Source organism: Balaenoptera physalus, assembly GCF_965194825.1.
Source record: "Balaenoptera physalus genome assembly, chromosome: 1".
NCBI lineage: Eukaryota > Metazoa > Chordata > Mammalia > Artiodactyla > Balaenopteridae > Balaenoptera > Balaenoptera physalus.
In genome coordinates this window covers 153091210-153113597 of record NC_138882.1, presented here as the reverse complement: position 1 = coordinate 153113597, position 22388 = coordinate 153091210, and the positions used below count along the sequence as shown (strand labels likewise).

The following is a 22388-nucleotide window of genomic DNA, read 5'->3' as shown; positions in this document are numbered from 1 at the left end:
CCCAAAGCTTCCCACCTGCCTAAATGATTAGTGCATTGGTTCCCAAAGTTTGCTGCACATTAGAATCACCTGGGAATCTTTTAACAATTCTGACACATGGCTCCCATTCCCAGACATTCTTGTTGTAGTTGCTGTGGTGTGTCACCTGGGCATTGGGGTTTTTCAACTCCCAGCTTGATTCTGATGTGTAGCAAAGTTTGGGCACCACTTGGTTATTGGGATTTTCAGGTAAGCTGTGTTAGCTCAGATGACTTCATTCTTCCTTTGTACCATAGATAGAGACAGCAGTGTTCCACTCATGGGGAATTGCAGAGGAAGTGAGGAGGGGAGGGAGCAGAGTGAAGATAATCTGGGAGACCCCTGCAGCTGGGGACTTGACCAGTTTTCTTCATTAAGATTAGGTGATATGACCAGATGTCACAACTTGCATAAGCAAAGGAAATTAATTTTAATAATGTATTTTATTTAACTCATCGTATCCAAAATAATACCATTTCAACATGTAATCAATATAAAAATTCATTCATTAATGAGATACTTCATTTTCTCTCCCTCCCTCCCTCTCTCCCTCCACCGCCCCCCCCCACCCCCCGCACTAAGTCGTCACTCTCCTGGGTGTATTTTGCACTTTGAATTAGCCACATTCAGGTGCTCAATAGCCACATGTGACTAGTGGCTTCTAAACTGGACTTCCCAAGTCTAGATTATCGGTTTAGAACTGAGTTGTCTGACCATAGATACTTTTAAACTAGAATGTATGTTTAAGTTATCCTTGGATCCCAGGTTCTCTTCCTAGAATGTTTTTCTGCATAGACTTTTTGTTTATATTAGTATTCATTAATTTCTCATGAGAATTTTTTTAAACCAGGTTTATTGATATATAATTTACATACCATAAAGTTCACTCATTTAAACTTTATACTTTAGTGGTTTTTAGTATATTTACGAAGTTGTGCAGCCATCACCATAATATAATTTTAGCACATTTTTATCACCCCAAAAAGAAACACCATACATATGAAGAAGTCATTCCCTATACCTCTTTCCCTCACTTACCCTTGCCCCTGCCTTTCCTCCAATCCCTGGCAACTACTAATCTATTTTCTGTTTCTAGACTTGCCTATTCTGGACATTTCATATATTTAGGATCATACAGTATGTGGTATTTTGTGACTGGCTTCTTTCACTTAGCATAATGTTTTCAAGGTTAATCCATGTTGTAGCATGTATCAGGACTTAATTCTTTTTTATTGCTGAATAATATTCCTTTGAATGATATACCACATTTTGTTTATCCATTCATCAGTTGATGAACATTTGGGTTGTTTTCATTTTTTGACCATTATGAATAATGCTGCTGTGAACACTTGCATATGATGTTTTTGTGCGGGGACGCATGTTTTCATTTCTCTTAAGTGTATACCTAGGAGTGGGGTTACTGGGTAACATGGTAACTCTATGTTTAACTTTTTGAAAAACTGCTAAACTACTTTTCAAAGCAGCTGCAGATAATATTTCCACTCATAATGTGTAAGGGTTCTTTTTTTTTTAACATCTTTATTGGAGTATAATTGCTTTACAGTGTTGTGTTAGTTTCTGCTGTATAACGAAGTGAATCAGCTATACGTATACATATATCCCCACATCCCCTCCCTCTTGCGTCTCCCTCCCTCCCACCCTCCCTATCCCACCCCTCTAGGTGGTCACAAAGCACCGAGCTGATCTCCCTGTGCTATGTGGCTGCTTCCCACTAGCTACCTGTTTTACGTCTGGTAGTGTATATAGGTCCATGCCACTCTCTCCCTTCGTCCCAGCTTCCCCCTTCCCCCTGCCCACGCCCTCAGGTCCACCCTCTACGTCTTGTGTAAGGGTTCTGTTTCCCCACATCCTCACCAGCATTTGTGATTGTCTTTTTGATTATAGCCATTCTAGTGGTTTTCATTTACATTTCTTCTGGAGAAATGTCTATTCACATTCTTTGCCCTTATTTTATTTTATTTATTTATTTATTTTTAAGTCTTCATTGAATTTGTCACAACGTTGCCTCTGCTTCATGCCTTGGCCTCCTAGCCTCAGGGCACGTGGGATCTCAACTCCCCGACCAGGGATCACACCCACACCCTCACACTGGAAGGCAAAGTCCCAGCCACTGGACCGCCAGGGAAGTGCCATGCCCATTTTTCTAGTTGGGGTTTTTAATCTTATTATTGAGTTGTAGGAGTGATTTTATATATTCTGGATACAAGCCATATCAGATATATGACTTGCAGATATTTCTTCAAGTCTGTGGGTTGTCTTTTTACTTTCTTGATAGTGTCCTGAGAAGCATGCATATTTTAAATTTTGATGAAATCCAGTTTATCAGTCTTCTATTGCTTTTGCCTTTGGTGGCTTTTCTGAGAAATCGTTGCCTAATCCTAAACAACAAAGATTTATTCCTGTATTTTCTTTCAAGAGTTTTGTAGTTTTTGCTCTTACATTTAATTTAATGTATGGTCCACTTTGAGTTAATCTTTGTGGTGTGAGGTATGGATCCAGGTTCATTTTTTGGCATGTGGTTATCCAGTTGTCCCAGTCCCGTTTGTTGAATCTCATCAAACTTGAATTAGAAATTTTCTTTCATCACCATAGCATATTTATTTTTTATTTCATGTAATAAGTACGTGTATAGGTCCATAATTAAGAGAGCTTTCATTAGACTACATTGCCTTATTAGAAAGATAGGAATATATTTCATGTATCTTATTGGTAGGCATGGTTTTAAAATACCGAAGTCTATAATTCTGGTCAAAAGTCTTGTCAAATTATGTTGTACTGATGTTTTTGTTACTATCATATTTCCAGATCTCAGTCATGCTTGTTTGTTCAAAGAAGAGAGAATAGCCATTGTGTTAGGGAATGAGGTACTTATAACCAGATAAACATATGTTATAATCTAAGTGGGAAGTAGCATTAGACCCTTTCTTTGTTTAATTAACATAATTCAAATTGAAATCAGTTGGATCTCTGGTTTAGTAGTACTTGAGATTTAGCTTTGGCTGACCCTGATAAAAGGCAACTTGCGGTTTACTTACAAAACAAAAACAATAAAAAGTTTTAAAAAGAAAGATGGGGGGAGGGGGGATGAGTGTAATACGCTTTTTAAAATAAGAGAACAAAATTCCTGAAGTTCATGATGGGAATGGATTGGTAGTAAGGCATTTAATAGTGTGGGTTCGTCTAGATTTGACTCTGCCTTAAAAGATAAACCACAGCAGTAACAAAAATAATAAACCCTGACTTAAAATACCCTGTAGATAGCATGCATTATTAATTGAGAATATTGTCAGATATTTAAGTTTATGTTTTCTTCCAGTTTTATTGAGACATAATAGACTTTGTAAGTAGACTGTGTAAGTTTAAAGTGTATAATGCTTTGACTTACTACATCATGAAATGATTATCACAGTAGGTTTAGTGAACATCCATTATGTCATATAAATACAAAATCAAAGAAATAGAAAAAAAAATTTTTGTCCTTGTGATGAGAACTCTTAGGATTTGCTCCCTTAACCACTTTCATATATAACACACAGCAGTGTTCATTATATGTATCATGTTGCACATCACATCCCTAGTACTTACTTATCTTAGAACTGGATATTTAAGTTTATTTTAAATTATACCAGAAGTAGAAGTGGTGGTTTTCTTAGATAATATAATGTACTGTATCAGTAATATATTGCTATATAACAAACCAACCTAAACTAAGTGTCTTAAAATAGCAGCAGTCATTTATTTTGCTCACAAATCTGCAGTTTGGTTAGGCCTCATGACTTATTTCTGTTTCATGCAGTGCCACCTGTGGTGGCTTGATTGCAGGGGCAGGCGTGTATGTGTTGAGATGGGGGGCCCAAAGGATCCACTTTCAAGGTGGCTCACTCACATGCCTGGGAAGTTGAGCTGGGGGCCTAGGTGCTCCTCCATATAGTTCTCTTTCCAGCTGCTTGGCCTTTCTCACAGTGTGGTGGTTGGGCTCCAGGAAAACAAGGTAGAAATTTGTGGCATTTCCATGACACCAGAAGTCACACATAGTCACTTCTGCTATGTTTATTGGTTAGGGACAGTCACAGAGTTTCAAGGATAGGGGCCATGAACTCTACCTCTTGTTGGGACCATTTTTGGAAAATTTAATCTACCACATGTATTTCTTTCCACTTATTGCCACTTACATATATCTCTATCTAAGAAATTCTTTGGAAAAGTCAATTTTAGAAATTAGAAATTTAGAAATTAATGGGGAAAACTAAAAGTAAATTAAAATATCATCTGAACAAGAAACTTTAAAATTTCTCTTTCTGTGTAGTTCTCAAGATTTTATTTTCAACTGTGTCTATTAAAAATTACTGAAACTTTGGATATTGTAAATATATAGTTAATTCAGTTGTGCAAATCCCAACATGAATTATGGACTTATCAAAATGCTTTTATTCTCAAAGATATGCAAAGGATATGCACTGTGTTGGCCGTTTGCCAGACCACCCCTAGGTTTGGTGATTTGCTTGGAAGGCACAACTTGTAATTTTACTCACAGCTATGATTTATCACAGCAAAGGATCCAAAGTAAAACCAGCAAAGGAAAAAGGCACATGGGGCAAAATCCAGAGGAAACTAAGGCCCAAGCTTCCAAGAATCTTCTCCCAGTGGGATCATACAGGGTGTGCTTAATTCCTCCAGCAACAGATTGTGACAGCACTTGTGAAATGTCTCCCAGGGAGGCTCATTAGAGACTCAACACCTAAGGTTTTTTATTGGAGTTTTTGTCATGTAAGCACTGTTTACCTAGCACTTACCAAGCAAGAGTCCAGATTTCCAGAAGGAAAGCTGGTCTTCAACATAAGCCATTTTGTTTGCTTAAACAGATTAGGTGCAGTGAGCTGCCCTTATGATAGTGAGGTGGCGGGAACCCTCCTAAAATCCAGGTTCCCAGACACCAAGCCAACGGCCAACTTTGTAGGCAGGCTTTTCCGAGGATAGCTATTTCAGGCCTGCTATGTTAATTCTTAAAAAAAAAATTATCCCCAAATCTTTAAATTGCTCTTGGTTGTCCCGTCAATCTGTAGATTTCTGAGTAAACTCTGTAGTTAAAGAAAGAAAAGTTATGTATAAATGATATATAACTTGGCTGTAAACCAAGACCAAATACTGGTTTCTATTAAAACTTGAAAACTTCTTGATAGTATGGAGTTAAAACTTTAAACAGTTTTAAGTTAAATATATTGTCTGTGTAATACTAATAGGTAGATTATAGTTACAGGAACAAATATGTTTGCTAACTTTCCACCACCTTCTTCCTTAAGTACATCCTTGGAGAAGAGAGGCAAGGCAAAATATCAATAGCATGTTAGTTAAGACCTTGAATTCTGGAACTAGACTATATGTATTGGACTAGACACTGTAGACTAGACTAGACACTATCTCTGTCACAGTTTTCTCATCTGTCCAATGGGGATAATAATAGTACCTACTTTATAGAGTTGTCGGTGGAACAAGTGAATTAATAATATACAGGCAGACCTTGCTTTATTGCATTTTGCAGATGTTATCTTTTACAAATTGAAAGTTTGTGGCAAACCTTGTGTCAAGCAAGTCTATTGGCGCCATTTTTGCAACATTATTTGCTCACTTTGTGGTTTGTCACATTTTGGTAATTCTCGCAATATTTCAAACTTTTTCATTATTACTGTATTTGTTATGACGATCTGTGAGCAGTGATCTTTGATATTACTACTACAGCTCACTGAAGGCTCAGATGATGTTTAGCACTTTTTAGCAATAAAGTATTTTTAAATTACATACATTGTTTTTTAAGACAATGCTGCTGCACACTTCATAGGCTACAGTATAATGTAAATATAACTTTTATGTGCACTGGGAAACCAAAAAGTTTGCGTGACTTGCTTTACTGCGATATTTGCTTTATTGTGGTGGACTGGGACCAAGCCCGCTATATCTCCAAGGTACGCCTGTACGTAAAATACCTGCCAGGTAGTAGGCGTTAGCCCCTATATCATCATTCTGTGGATATGGTGATTATGGTTACTGAAACAAAAATCAGACCATCTATTTAGAAAAGTATTGATATACTTCTGGGGCCAGCAGCCAGAATATGGGAAATTATGTCTATCCTGAGTTTTTAAGGGTATATGATTGTCATACCTTTGCAGTACGGTAAGAGTTTGGGGGTTGTGGAGAGTTGGCATAATTTACTGTAAAGTTAAACCCAGAAATATTCAGGATTGCTAATCCTAAATTAATATATCTGCTTTCAATCATTGATACCAATGTGACTACACAGTTCAATAGGATATTTCTACAAAGAATTTAATTAAATGCCTGTATAGAAAAGCAGTTGCCATGCTCTTGGTTAGAATTATGTTTGGCTAGGAATGGACCAGTGAAATTACTATCTTAGTGGAAGCAGAGTAGTAGTTTTCTAACGTTGTTGCTTACCCAATAAAACAAGTTTTCTTACTAGGGAAGAAAGTACACAAGGTGTTACTTAAATGAAAGAATGAAGTTAATATTTTTAACATTTCTCCTTAAGGACCAGTGTAATGCGGAGAAGCACGCAGATGGAATTATAGTAAGTTTAATCTAATCTTTGTTCCCCTTTACTTCTGCAGAGCATTATAACCAGTTATGTCAGGAGAAGCCTGAATTTCTACTCATTTTTCAACACAAATTCCTCTTTTTACCTACTCACTGTTCTTTGTTTGTTGACTCTTGCAATTTTCCTTGAGCTGTTAAAGTTGGCCATCTTTCAGCAATCATTTGGAGGGGAAATGTCGATCTTAAAATTTTGCTGAGTCTTGATTCTTATTGAATCACCTTGCATGTGTTAACTTGAAGGGTTAATCATGGTATAAAAATGCAGCTTTTATGACTAAATAAGGCATAACTCACAATGCTACATTTCTTGTCCAACTTCTTTTTTTCTAATGAAAGCAGAAGGGGAGGGGTACAGTATTGAAACATCTTAATTTAACTATATGGTTATAGGTTTCTATTAATTTCTTATCTTTATTTTTAGATTTTGTGTATTGTGTTAACTGTAATTGCTACTGTGGTGTATACTGCTTTTTTGTAGGAACAAGTTGCAACATGAATTCTTCCACTTATAGCCATTTTCTATTCTTTCCTCCCCTTGGGTTTTACTCTTCCCTTACATTCAACTTACCCACCAAAAAGAAAAGAAAATTTTATTGGAAATAAAAGTTAGAATTTGAAGATTTGCAGTTTAAGCTACCCTGGTTTTATGGTAGATGTGTGACTTGTGTTCAGACTGTATTTCTGAAGAAGGAGGCAACCTTTTTTGTCTGAGGCTTTACAAATGCCAGCTTATCTGAGATCTGGAAACTCATTTTGTAAATCTTGAAAACCATCTTATGATTATATTTGAAAGGATGAGCATGTTATGTTTATATTTGGTTTAAAATGAAAAATAAGTTATGTTTACATATTTCTTAAGAAAACAGAGTAAGAGAAACATTTTTAAAATTTGAATTAAACACATAGGAATTTTTGTTTTTCTTCACAGTGTGAGTTCATAGTTTGAGCCATGGTGATTTAATACAATTATGTGATATAATTACAATATAATATAATATCTCTTCTGAGATATCAATTAAGATTATAAGCCTCATGGAAAAAGACTGTGTATGTTGTCTAGCATTTCATGATTCCCAAAGACCCTAAGGAAAATTAATGATGGCAGTTATTTTTATCTCTTTTCTCTCAAAGCAAATCAGTTACTTTTTATTATGTTAAACAATAGTTTTATAAAGCATACTAAAAATGTTTGATCATTTGTAGTTAAAAACATCTAGATAGTTTATACTGATAGAAAACCTGAACTTGTAGAAAACAAACATATTTGAATCATTTGATCAGGGACTATAGCAATTTTCCTTAAGAGTTTTTATTTTTAAAAAAAGGCACTGTTCATGGTTTAGGCCTTGGACCCAGACTGCTAAGACCTAGCCCTGCCACTTACTATCTGTGACCTTAGGCAAGTTACTTAACCTTTGAGTCTTTGTTTCCTCATCTATAAAGAAAAGTGACTTCTATCTCAGAGGATTGTTGTAAGATAGTATGCACATAGTACTCAGTAAATGTTAGCTATACATACATATATGTATATATAATTGTATTTTATATTGTATTGCATGAATTTTATTAATTTTACAACAGATTAGGGTTTAGGATTGTCATTTGTTTGCACTTCTCAAGCTCTGCACATTCTTTTTTAAAGCAAGGCGTAGAATGTTATTTGACATTTTTTAGCCTGAAGTTGGTTGACCACGGACAGTAGTTGTATTTTCTATTAACAACAGCAACAAAAGAAAAAGTCTAAAAGTGTTTTGTGGGATTGACAAACCTAATATTAGGCTTCTGAAAAACAGAAGATTGCATTCAAAAGATTGAATTCTGGTCCCTTTTTCCAAAGTTAATTGTATTTCTTGGTCTCTTTAGTAATTTTTTCTTATATAATAGGTTGGGGATAAGGAGGTGGGATATTCTCATTCTTATGGCTCAGAGTATTAAAGGTGGGATTTTGCCTTTGTAAAGCACTTGGAGCCCTTTAGAGAAAAATCACTATGTAAAAATAAGGAATTTATTTTAAGAACAGCTCCAGGATTGTTGAGACACTTGTTTAGGTATTATGGCCCAGCCTGGTATCTGAAAATAGAATCCTAATGTAATAACCAGAAAGCCCTTAGAGACCATAGCATCCACACATTTCTTCATTTTATACACTGGGAAAGTGAGGCCCACAGAAGATGAGACTTGGCAAGTCACTGGTAGAGCAAGGATTCTAGGAATTAAAATTCTAAGTCTCTGTTTCTGTGCTTTTCCTAATGCTCCAGAACCTTCCTCACTTCACTTTACTAGGCTTTTGATTATTAATGATTGTTTTCAGAGCTTCTTCTCTGTGTCCTTTATTTTCTAGGACTAGAATATTTATGGTATGTAGACTGTTGTGACAAGAATCAGAATTCTTATGTTCAAATCAATTTAAGAGATCTGATCTAGTGATTTTTACATATTGATATTTATGCAGAGAGGGGATATAAGAAAAAAATAACTTAGGCATTAAATAAGAATGCTATAAAAACTTTCCTATTATCAGTTTCCATTGTTATGTGCTTTTAAATTTTTACAAATGCTTTTGGGGCTCATCAGTAAAGTATCTTTTCTAATTCTGTTTTAGTATTTTCTGTTACAAGCTCTACCTAACACATGTTTGAAGTTTAGTTTTCCAGATCAAGGAAAGCTAAAAAACTTAAATTTTTATTTCTTGGGTTTTATCTAGTATAGTCTTCTAAGTGGTGGTTTCAAACTTAACTTTGGCAAAGGCCTTGGTTTAAAATTTCCCCCTCCTCCAAATAAAAAAATATCAGTAAGCTTTGGAGTCTTGTTTTTAAAATGCCATCATGCTGGCAAAATAGTGTCTTGGCTTGGAGTCAGAAGAACCTAGACTTTTTTTTTTTTCCTCTCTAAAATTGTAACTACATGTTTGAGTATTTTTTCCCCTTCTAAATCCTCAAAAAGAAAAGACGTCCAATTAGAAGATACATTTCTTTGCCTTTAGTGACTGTAAAACTAGATGCCTATACGGTGCAATACACATTGGTGGCAGTAGTATGGGATGTAAAAATAAGATTGTAGTGGTACAGATACATTAGCTAGTCATAGGTATAATGCTTATTAATACCAAAGCAGGAGAGAGCATTTCTCCATCTTTGATATTTGTGGTGAATTAAAATTTCAGAAGCACTGAGTTGAATTGAGAGGTTATTATTTTGGCTTCCTGAAACCATTCTACAACTCTTTCCAAGTGTTTTCATTTAGTTTTACCTTTCTGTATGTCAGAGATTCATTCATTTTCCCTCCTTACTATGCTTCTTTAAATAATCTTATAAGAAACTCTTAGACTTCCGTATAGTAAAGTTGTTTTATTTCCTCTTTGCAATTTGACCAACATGTCTATACAGCTACCCTACCCTCAGGACTTTGCTGTCAGAAATGTGGGCTTTTCATACATTTGGGAGGGTCAATGCTGGAAGGGTATTTAATTAAAAATAACTATACTGTGCTTCTTTATCTCAGAGTACTATTAATCCTGTAGATGCAATATATCAACCTAGTCCCTTGGAACCTGTGATCAACACAATGCCTTCCCAGACTGTCTTACCTCCAGGTATAGTATAATATTTGGAAAAATGTTTCACAGGTACCATTGATGACAAAAAACTTAATTTTTTATGGCAGTTGTAGTAATCTTGAAGGTTTTTTTTGTTTGTTTTTTAATAAGTAAAAGGAATCTCACACACAAAATACAGCCAAAAATGAACTGGAAAAAAGATGATAATATTTTGGTATTGGGGCTTTTTGAGTACAGTTAAAGGGCTTTTGGTTTTCAAAGTGAGATGGAAGACAAACATGGTTACTTGGATTAGCTGCTGGGACAGAATCCTATGACCCAGGATTCATGGCTACCAAGGAAAACTTAATATACCTTGATCTACTTGAAAGTAATCCAGGAATGTTCTATTTTGTCATATTCTTTATACCTCTGAATAATACAAATGGTTTCTTCATGGTGGACTTAAAGATAATGAAAAAGGGAAGAATGAAATTTGTGATGCCTACTGATTAGATAGACGTGTATTTTTAGGGATAGAGTAATAAATTTTTTTTTTTTAACTGGCAGAGGAGGGCTTAAGGCCAACACCCACTGGTTCCTTTTACCTTTTTGTTGCATCCAACATTTCAGTGTTTTCACTGATGACATAAGTCAGAAATTTTACTGGAAAAAAGAAAATCTTTTAAAAAATACTTATTAAGTATGTGAGATCTTTTTATGAATTTTTACTCCTTAGGAGAATGAACTTAATATCTCTCACGAGACTAAAGAGGAAGTACTGTGCCCCATTTTAGATTTTACAAGTGGTTTGATCCTCGGGGGGAAACAGTTTATCATCCGAAGCATTTGCTGGTTTTACAGAGCAGTTATACTGAGGTATTGGCCTATCTTGACTAGTCTCTTGATATCCTGCCTAGTGTCTTAGTACTAGGTAGCATATCATCATTGAGTTTAAAGGGGATTGGGGGTCAGAAAGGAGGAGTAGCATGGAACTTGACTTAATAGAATATTGTCTCAAAAATTACTGATCTTCAGGATATTGCAGTTAAAGAGTTGTGTTTGCTACTAAACATAAAATAGATAGCGAGTGGGAAGCAGCCACATAGCACAGGGAGATCAGCTCAGTGCTTTGTGGCCACCTAGAGGGGTGGGATAGGGAGGGTGGGAGGGAGACGCAAGAGGGAGGAGATATGGGGATATATGTATATGTATAGCTGATTCACTTTGTTGTAAAGCAGAAACTAACACACCATTGTAAAGCAATTATACTCCAATAAAGGTGTTAAAAAAAAAGAAGAGTTGTGTTTGGCTTTTTCTCTAACTTATTTCACGTGTTCAAATCTCCTAGAACCTGCTCAGTTGTGTAAGTCAGAGCAGCGTCCGTCTTCTCTACCAGTTGGACCTGTATTAGCTACTACCTTGGGACATCATCAGACTCCAACACCAAATAGTACAGGTACAGATTTGTGTAATTCCTTTACTTCTCATAACTGCCCATTAACTTTCAACATTTGTATTTGATTACTGATGGGAAAAAGATTGAAGAAAGGTTGTGTATTTTGTATTGGAGATACCTTAGCTCTATCATTACAGTTCCATACATGGAGTGGTTAACTTTGTGATTGAACCAGAAGTTTAGTAATAATTATAATTTAAATGAAATAAAATACTGCAGAGTTTTGTGTATTTGTTTACCTTAAGACTTATTTTGAAGCTCTGTATTGGCTTTTTAAAAAAATTTGCTCGAGTTAGATTTATATACTTTCTTACTGTAAAGGAATCAGATAATACAAAAGTTGTAAGTCTTCTTTACTCTTTGTCATTTATACATGTATGTACCTACATACCTATACTGTATATTTTTATTGTTTTTTCCCTGACCTAAATGAGATCATGTGGTTCTGTGACTTTCCTTTTTCATTTACTGAGAACATTTAGAGAGCTTTCTGTGTTCATACACTTAGGTCTACAACATTCTTTCTACAGCTGCTCAACTGGCTATTACCTGTTTTTCTGCTGATGGACATTTATTTAGGTTGATTACAAAATTTTCCTATTATAAGCAGTATTTCAGGGAATATCCTTGTACAGCACCTTTTGGCACATAAGAATTTTTTAAGGATAGATTTATCGGTCACATTTTTGCCAATTTTATAAGCAAAAAAAGGATACTTGATTTTAGTTTGCATTTTCTTTTTTTTAACACAACTTTTTATTTTTTAATCAGTCATCAATTTTATACACATCAGTGTATACATGTCAATCCCAATCGCCCAATTCAGCACACCACCATCCCCACCCCACCGCAGTTTTCCCCCCTTGGTGTCCATACATTTGTTCTCTACATCTGTGTCTCAACTTCTGCCCTGCAAACCGGTTCATCTGTACCATTTTTCTAGGTTCCACATACATGCGTTAATATACGATATTTGTTTTTCTCTTTCTGACTTACTTCACTCTGTATGACAGTCTCTAGATCCATCCACATCTCAACAAATGACTCAATTTCGTTCCTTTTTATGGCTGAGTAATATTCCATTGTATATATGTACTACATCTTCTTTATCCATTCGTCTGTCGATGAGCATTTAGGTTGCTTCCATGACCTGGCTATTGTAAATAGTGCTACAGTGAACATTGGGGTGCATGTGTCTTTTTGAATTACAGTTTTCACTGGGTATATGCCCAGTAGTGGGAATGCTGGATCATATGGTAATTCTATTTTTAGTTTTTTAAGGAACTCCATATTGTTCTCCATAGTGGCTGTATCAATTTACATTGCCACCAACAGTGCAAGAGGGTTCCCTTTTCTCCACACCCTCTCCAGCATTTGTTGTTTGTAGATTTTCTGATGATGCCCATTCTAACTGGTGTGAGGTGATACCTCATTGTAGTTTTGATTTGCATTTCTCTAATAATTAGAGATGTTGAGCAGCTTTTCATGTGCTTCTTGGTCATCTGTATGTCTTCTTTGGAGAAATGTCTATTTAGGTCTTCTGCCCATTTTTGGATTGGGTTGTTTGTTTCTTTAATATTGAGCTGAATGAGCTGTTTATATATTTTGGAGATTAATCCTTTGTCCATTGATTCATTTGCAAATATTTTCTCCCATTCTGAGGGTTGTCTTTTCGTCTTGTTTATGGTTTCCTTTGCTGTGCAAAAGCTTTGAAGTTTCGTTAGATCCCATTTGTTTATTTTTGTTTTTATTTCCATTACTCTAGGAGGTGGATCATAAAAGATCTTGCTGTGATTTATGTCAAAGAGTGTTCTTCCTATGTTTTCCTCTAAGAGTTTTATAGTGTCCGGTCTTACATTTAGGTCTCAAATCCATTTTGAGTTTATTTTTGTGTATGGTGTTAGGAAGTGTTCTAATTTGAATCTTTTACATGTAACTGTCCAGTTTTCCCAGCTCCACTTATTGAAGAGACTGTCTTTTCTCCATTGTATATCTTTGCCTCCTTTGTCATAGATTAGTTGACCATAGGTGCGTGGGTTTATCTCTGGGCTTTCTATCTTGTTCCATTGATCTGTGTTTCTGTTTTTGTGCCAGTACCATATTGTCTTGATGACTGTAGCTTTGTAATATAGTCTGAAGTCAGGGAGTCTGATTCCTCCAGCTCCGTTTTTTTCCCTCAAGACTGCTTTGGCTATTCGGGGTCTTTTGTGTCTCCATACAAATTCTAAGATGATTTGTTCTAGTTCCGAAAAAAATGCCATTGGTAATTTGATAGGGATTGCATTGAATCTGTAGATTGCTTTGGGTAGTATAGTCATTTTCACAATATTGATTCTTCCAATCCAAGAACATGGTATATCTCTTCATCTGCTGGTATCATCTTTAATTTCTTTCATCAGTGTCTTATAGTTTTCTGCATACAGGTCTTTTGTCTCCCTAGGTAGGTTTATTCCTAGGTATTTTATTCTTTTTGTTGCAATGGTAAATGGGAGTGTTTCCATAATTTCTCTTTCAGATTTTTCATCATTAGTGTATAGGAACGCAAGAGATTTCTGTGCATTAATTTTGTATCCTGCAACTTTACCAAATTCATTGATTAGCTCTAGTAGTTTTCTGGTGGCATTTTTAGGATTCTCTATGTATAGTATCATGTCATCTGCAAACAGTGACAGTTTTACTTCTTCTTTTCCAATTTGTATTCCTTTTATTTCTTTTACTTCTCTGATTGCTGTGGCTAGGACTTCCAAAACTATGTTGAATAATAGTGGTGAGAGTGGACATCCTTGTCTCATTCCAGATCTTAGAGGAAATGCTTTCAGTTTTTCACCATTGAGAATGATGTTTGCTGTGGGTTTGCCCTGTATGGCCTTTATTATGTTGAGGTAGGTTCCCTCTATGCCCACTTTCTGGAGAGTTTTTATCATAAATGGGTGCTGAATTTTGTCAAAAGCTTTTTCTGCATCTATTGAGATGATCATATGGTTTTTATTCTTCAGTTTGTTAATATGGTGTATCACATTGATTGATTTGCATATATTGAAGAATCCTTGCATCCCTGGGATAAATGCCACTTGATCATGGTGTATGATCCTTTTAATGTGTTGTTGGATTCTGCTTGCTAGTATTTGTTGAGGATTTTTGCATCTATATTCATCAGTGATATTGGTCTGTAATTTTCTTTTTTTGTAGTATCTTTGTCTGGTTTTGGTATCAGGGTGATGGTGGCCTCATAGAATGAGTTTGAGAGTGTTCCTTCCTCTGCAATTTTTTGGAAGAGTTTGAGAAGGCTGGGGGTTAGCTCTTCTCTAAATGTTTGATAGAATTCACCTGTGAAGCCATCTGGTCCTGGATTTTGTTTGTTGGAAGATTTTTAATCACAGTTTCAATTTCATTACTTGTAATTGGTCTGTTCATATTTTCTGTTTCTTCCTGGTTCAGTCTTGGAAGGTTATACCTTTCGAAGAATTTGTCCATTTCTTCCAGGTTGTCCATTTTATTGGCATAGAGTTGCTTGTAGTAGTCTCTTAGGATGCTTTGTATTTCTGCAGTGTCTGTTGTAACTTCTCCTGTTTCATTTCTAAATTTATTGATTTGAGTCCTCTCCCTCTTTTTCTTGATGAGTCTGGCTAATGGCTTATCAATTTTGTTTATCTTCTCAAAGAACCAGCTTTTAGTTTTATTGATCTTTGCTATTGTTTTCTTTGTTTCTATTTCATTTATTTCTGCTCTGATCTTTATGATTTCTTTCCTTCTGCTAACTTTGGGTTTTGTTTGTTCTTCTATCTCTAGTTCCTTTAGGTGTAAGGTTAGATTGTTTACTTGAGATTTTTCTTGTTTCTTTAGGTAGGCTTGTATAGCTATAAACTTCCCTCTTAGAACTGCTTTTGCTGCATCCCATAGGTGTTGGATCGTCGTATTTTCATTGTCATTTGTCTCTAGGTATTTTTTGATTTCCTCTTTGATTTCTTCAGTGATCTCTTGGTTATTTAGTAACGTATTTTTTAGCCTCCATGTGTTTGTGCTTTTCACGTTTTTTTCCCCTGTAATTCATTTCTAATCTCATAGCGTTGTGGTCAGAAAAGATGCTTGATATGATTTCAATTTTCTTAAATTTACTGAGGCTTGATTTGTGACCCAAGATGTGATCTATCCTGGAGAACGTTCCGTGTGCACTTGAGAAGAAAGTGTAATCTGCTGTTTTTGGATGGAATGTCCTATAAATATCAATTAAATCTATCTGGTCTATTGTGTCATTTAAAACTTCTGTTTCCTTATTTATTTTCATTTTGGATGATCTGTCCATTGGTGTAAGTGAGGTGTTAAAATCCCCCACTATTACTGTGTTACTGTTGATTTCCTCTTTTATAGCTGTTAGCAGTTGCCTTATGTATTGAGGTGCTCCTACGTTCGGTGCATATATATTTATAATTGTTATATCTTCTTGGATTGATCCCTTGATCATTATGTTGTATCCTTCCTTGTCTCCTGTAACATTCTTTATTTTAAAGTCTATTTTATTTGATACGAGTATAGCTACTCCAGCTTTCTTTTGATTTCCATTTGCATGGAATATCTTTTTCCATCCCCTCACTTTCAGTCTGCATGTGTCCCTAGGTCTGAAGTGGGTCTCTTGTAGACAGCATATATATGGGGCTTGTTTTTGTATCCATTCAGCAAGCCTGTGTCTTTTGGTTGGAGCATTTAATCCATTCACGTTTAAGGTAATTATCAATATGTATGTTCCTGTGACCATTTTCTTAATTGTTTTGGGTTTGTTTTTGTAGGTCCTTTCTTCTCTTGTGTTTCCCACTTAGAGAAGTTCCTTTAGCATTTGTTGTAGAGCTGGTTTGGTGGTGCTGAATTCTCTTAGCTTTTGCTTGTCTGTAAAGCTTTTGATTTCTCCATCAAATCTAAATGAGATCCTTGCCGGGTAAAGTAATCTTGGTTGTAGGTTCTTCCCTTTCATCACTTTAAGTATATCATGGCACTCCCTTCTGGCTTGTAGAGTTTCTGCTGAGAAATCAGCTGTTAACCTTATGGGAGTTCCCTTGTATGTTATTTGTCATTTTTCCCTTGCTGCTTTCAATAATTTTTCTTTGTCTTTAATTTTTGCCAATTTGATTACTGTGTGTCTTGGCGTGTTTCTCCTTGTGTTTATCCTGTATGGGACTCTCTGTGCTTCCTGGACTTGGGTGGCTATCCTTTCCCATGTTAGGGAAGTTTTCGACTATAATCTCTTCAAATATTTTCTCTGGTCCTTTCTCTCTCTCTTCTCCTTCTGGGACCCCTATAATGCGAATGTTGTTGCATTTAATGTTGTCCCAGAGGTCTCTTAGGCTGTCTTCATTTCTTTTCATTCTTTTTTCTTTTTTCTGTTCCGCAGCAGTGAATTCCACCATTCTGTCTTCCAGGTCACTTATCTGTTCTTCTGCCTCAGTTATTCTGCTATTGATTCCTTCTAGTGTAGTTTTCATTTCAATTATTGTATTGTTCATCTCTGTTTGTTTGTTCTTTAATTCTTCTAGGTCTTTGTTAAACATTTCTTGCATCTTCTCGATCTTTGCCTCCATTCTTATTCCGAGGTCCTCGGTCATCTTAACTATCATTATTCTGAATTCTTTTTCTGGAAGGTTGCCTATCTCCACTTCATTTAGTTGTTTTTCTGGGGTTTTATCTTGTTCCTTCATCTGGTATATAGCCCTCTGCCTTTTCATCTTGTGTATGTTTCTGTGAATGTGGTTTTTGTTCCACAGGCTGCAGGATTGTATTTTTTCTTGCTTCTGCTCTCTGCCCTCTGGTGGTTGAGGCTCTGCATTTTCTTAATTTGTTTAGATTTATGGTTTTTATTTTTTCTCCAGTTCACAGGGATGCTATTAATGTTAGTATAGATTTATTTCTTGTTCTAAAACTAATTAGGTTGATGCTGAGTTATCAGTTGCACCAAATTCAAGGGAGCACTTGGTGCTTTTGTCCCTGTTATATCTGGATGCCAAAACCGAAGCCACTCTTGAGGACAGGAGATAAGCCCCTGCTGTTGCTCTACAGATTGTTTCCTGGGTGGGACTTTTCCTGTGTAATACTGAAAATTTACCCTGTGATTTTTAGCTCAGTTTGAAATTTGAGTTAGTAAAGATGCTGATGTTATTACTTTGGTTTTTAAGATTTAACAGCCTGAGCAGATGTCTCCTTAATTTTGAAAGAAAGCAAGCAACAACAGCTCTCTTATTTGAAGCTCTTGGGAAAATGCTGATAAGCAGTTTGAATAATGCAGTTGAAATGTTTGCCTGCCTTTTTTATTTATTTCATTATATGGTGTCATTTTAAAAACAGTATCTGTGTTTTCTTTTGTTTTTTTATAAGGAGGAATTATGTCAGAATTCTGAAACAGACAAAATTTTCCATTCAGAAATATACAAAACCTAGTCAGTTACAGACTTTGAAAAAGTTAGCAGTATTCTTTATGTACATTAATTTTAGGATCATTAATTAGTTATAAATAATTTAGGATAAATTATTTCAGAAAGTGGCATTTTAAAAATATAACATTTTAGAGTAGGTGGATTTTAAAAAATTTTAAAAATTAGTGTGTGGTTTGTGTCTTGTTTGATTTTTCAACCGAATTTCTTCATCTTTCTTTCCTTTATCTCTCTCACTAATACATAAAAGAAAGAAAGGAACAACTGAAAAAAGAAATAGTACTGTTTTCTCTCGTAAGGAAAACTCAGTTCTTTTGTTTGCAACTCCCATTCCAACTCATTTTCTTCTTGGATACATTTTCAGTTTTGTGTGGTTGCCTGGACTATTTGCTTGTTACTTAATCATTTGTAATTCCTGGTCTTTTTCTTTCTTTCTTTCTCTCTCGTTTTTTTCCCTATTATTTCAATAAGAGAAATTTATTTATTTCCCATCTTATTGCTGCTATGGGGCGGGGCGGTGGTGGGGTAAGAATTTAAAGTTATTTGCTAAGATGAACTATCTTCGGAATTCCCACAATAAGCTTTGCCTATTTAGGCAGCAAACTTTCAGTGTTATGTTTTAAAAATATCTTTGTGAACATGGCAACTAAATGTGGCAGGTGGATGTGCTCGCTCATAACTATTGAACCATAGACACTGGAATGGGCTAAAAATCCTTGGGTGGCTCTGGACTCATTTTTACTGCTGCTATTCTCATTTCCTTCTAGAACTCAGGCCTTGGCTTTTATATTGCCAGCAGATACTTAATTAATTTTAATCTCCACCAGGCATCTGTAGCAGTTTGGCGTAAATTGCCTGAGAGCCCTTAGATATCTGCTCAATAAGTACTTGTTAAATTACTTTCAGTACTTCACTGTTCTGTTTGATACTTTTATGGTTACTTTTTATTACTGGACTATGAACCAGATGATTATCACAGAGATTCTTTCTCTGGATCTCCATTAGTTTCTGTTTCCTTAATTAGACTGTTTAGGAATAGAAAGATGTTCCTCCTGGTTCTTTCCTTTTCCACGTGCTTCCCATAGTAGCCCTCTCTTTTTCTCTGCTGCGCACTTATCTCTGTTGCCTGGGCTCTGGGCAACCTGACTTAAACTTAGGTAGAAAAGAGGTGAGGAGTGTGAATGGTAAGTGTTCCCAGCTTTTGTGTTTGCACATGATTGCCAAAACATATTGACTAATATGAATGTGATATCCTGAACAAAATTTTAACATTCATGTGGTTTTTGATATTCTTTCCACTTTGTATTCTTGTTGGCTCACTGCTGCATTTTTAAGGTATCTGGATCTATAGTATAAAATAAGAGCTCTGGCGTCCCGTTGGTACTGGTATCTACTATGGGACTTCTAATATCTTAACTCACACAGTGTGATTATAATCAAAAGAACTCCCTTCCTAATTACAGATGGGGACATAGTATTTTTTCATTTATTTAAAAGGCTATGTCCCATTCTATAATGTGATTTGCCTTTGTCTAGTTTAAATGTTGATTTCTTTACAGATAGTCTAGGAACTTCTACCAACTTAACTCTTTTTTGATTTTAGAAAGGTCTGCTTTGACCCCATCTCCCTAATTTCTTCCCTTCTATTACCAACACTGTCCCCTAATTGAAAACTTTTTAACTTCCTAGGCAGTGGGCACTCACCACCTAGTAGCAGTCTAACTTCTCCAAGCCATGTCAACTTGTCTCCAAACACAGTCCCAGAGTTCTCTTATTCTAGCAGTGAAGATGAATTCTATGATGCAGATGAATTCCATCAGAGTGGCTCATCCCCAAAGCACTTAATAGAGTAAGTAGATGAACTAACTATGTATTGAAATGACTCCTGATTTTTAAAAATGTAATTTGATTTTGAGACTGGTGTTAATGACAGACTCCTTTATAAATTATTATTTGGAAAAAGTGAAAAAGACAGCTTATTTTTTAACTGGCTTATTGAGCAAAGCTAGTTCTGTGAGAATAGTGATTTTACTCCTGATTTAATTCAAATGGTATAATTTTGCATCAGTTGTGGTAACATGTCAGTATTGTTCATTAACTCTGGGCTTTATTTCTATAGAAACAACATTAGGAGAGGGTCAAATGAAAGTGAGTAAGCTAGGAAGTATTACTCACGTAAGAGGAGGTTACCGTTACTTGTCTTGTATAGAGATATTTCGGTGCCTATAAGCCAGGCACTATACTAGGTGGAGGAATGACACAGAGGTGAATAAAGAGCCAGTCCCTACCCTCAGGGAACTTACAGTCTATTGGGGGAAAAACAAACTTTTATAATCCAGTGGGAAATATGATATGTAAGAATAAGCGCAGAAAGAATGGGAGCATTTTGAAGTCCTGAGAAGTCAAGAAAGGATTCACAGAGGAGGGAGGGGATGTGATCCACGGTGAGTTGTGGATGAGTAGGGAGAGAAGGGACATGGCGGTGAGAAGAGGAAGGGGAAATGGAAAGTGTTCTTCTCATGGAGATGGAACCCTAGTAAGAAAGGCCTGGGGCTTCCCTGGTGGCGCAGTGGTTGAGAATCTGCCTGCCAATGCAGGGGACACGGGTTCGAGCCCTGGTCTGGGAAGATCCCACATGCCGTGGAGCAACTGGGCCCGTGAGCCACAATTACTGAGCCTGCGCATCTGGAGCCTGTGCTCCGCAACAAGAGAGGCCGCGATAGTGAGAGGCCCGCGCACCGTGATGAAGAGTGGCCCCTGCTTGCCACAACTAGAGAAAGCCCTCGCACAGAAACGAAGACCCAACACAGCCATAAAATAAAAAATAAATTAATTAATTAATTTAAAAAAAAAAAAAAAAAAGAAAGGCCTGGAGGCAACGGGAGCTTGGTTTCTTTGAGGAGCTGTAAGCTACTGAGCAAGGCTGAGTGTGGCTGTAGCATAAATTGTGGGGAGTGGTTAAGAAGATACAGAAGAGATTGACAAGGGCCAGGTCGTGAAAGAGTCCTTTTAGCCTTTTATAAATTTTGAACATTTTCTCACAAGTGATGGCAGCTGCTGGTCAGGTCTGCATTTTAGAAGAATAGATACGCCTGAATTGTGTAGAATCGAATGCAGTGGGGATGCATTACATGTAGGAAGACCAAGCAAAACTGGGTAGAAACTTGAGAAATGTTGATAACCTGAGCTAAGGTCATAACATAGGAATGGAGGGAAGCACATGGACTCCAGAGATACTAAGTAGGCAGATTTTGGCAGATATTGATGATAGGTTTTCTCTCATTAGGAAACATTTGACCTATTTTACAGTGTTAAATCAAAGCTAGGTATGTTCCATTGTACAGAAAAGGCCTTTACTTGTAAAGTCACTTACATGATAGCCAATAAGCAAAGTACTTTTTAGCCCTACTGGTACACAGTTGCTGTGGTTAGACTTTGGATTCTGGAATCTTAGAAAAGAATAGGTTCTAAATCTGTTTTGCTTTTAAGGTGTGTGATCTCGGTCAAGTTATTTAGCCTGTGACATCCTCAGTTTCCTTGTCTGTGAAATGAGGATAATAATAGTTTCAACTTCCAGGGATCATTGTGAACATTTAAGTGAGAATAATGTCAAGTGCTTACTATGATGTCTGGCATGTATAATAAGTGCGCAGTAAGTGACAGCTGTTACAGAAAGCAAATTAACATTTATTTGCTTTAATGTTCTTATATTTGTTGTAGATGTAGTTGGCTTACTTTTTGTTGGGTATTATTTCCAAGTCTCCTGCCATCTCAGGAGTCGGTGCTAGTGTTACAGCTTGGGGTTTGCTTTGAAATACAGTACAAATTTGGAAATGATTATATGTGAATTTGCAAGCTAAGTACTATCAGCCAAACTTAGACCTTGAACCTTGGTTTCTTTTAGTAAGAAATATTTTGTGGCACTCCATTTCTCTGGCTCTCTTTTTTTTTTTTAGAGATAACAATTTTTTTTTTTAATTGGGGTATATTTGCTTTACAATGCTGTGTTAGTTTCTGCTGTACAACAGAGTGAATCAGCTACATGTATACAGATATCCCCTCCCTCTTGGACCTCCCTCCCTCCACCACCCCCATCCCACCCATCTAGGTCACCACAGAGCACTGAGCTGAGCTCGCTGCGCTATACAGCAGGTTCCCACTAGCTATCTGTTTTACACATGGTAGTGTATATATGTCAGTCCCAATCTCCCAGTTCATCCCACCCTCCCTTCCCCCACATGTCCACATGTCCATTCTCTATGTCTGCATCTCTATTCCTGCCCTGCAAATAGGTTCATCGATACCATTTTTCTAGATTCCACATATA

General features: G+C 36.3%; 1 protein-coding gene across 7 annotated transcripts in view; it reads left to right on the top strand.

Annotated features, from left to right (window-relative positions):
* Nucleotides 1-22388, top strand: part of OSBPL9 (oxysterol binding protein like 9) — a 180304-nt gene that overhangs the window by 138704 nt on the left and 19212 nt on the right. For 4 of the 7 annotated variants that reach the window (XM_082429390.1, XM_082429388.1, XM_082429392.1 and 1 more), the window contains 4 exons: nucleotides 6587-6625; nucleotides 10153-10243; nucleotides 11538-11645; nucleotides 19751-19910. In XM_082429390.1, coding sequence (XP_082285516.1) covers nucleotides 6587-6625; nucleotides 10153-10243; nucleotides 11538-11645; nucleotides 19751-19910 — 398 coding nt within the window. The remainder of the gene's footprint in view (nucleotides 1-6586; nucleotides 6626-10152; nucleotides 10244-11537; nucleotides 11646-19750; nucleotides 19911-22388) is intronic. The other 3 variants (XM_082429391.1, XM_082429389.1, XM_082429393.1) reach the window with 1 other exon arrangement.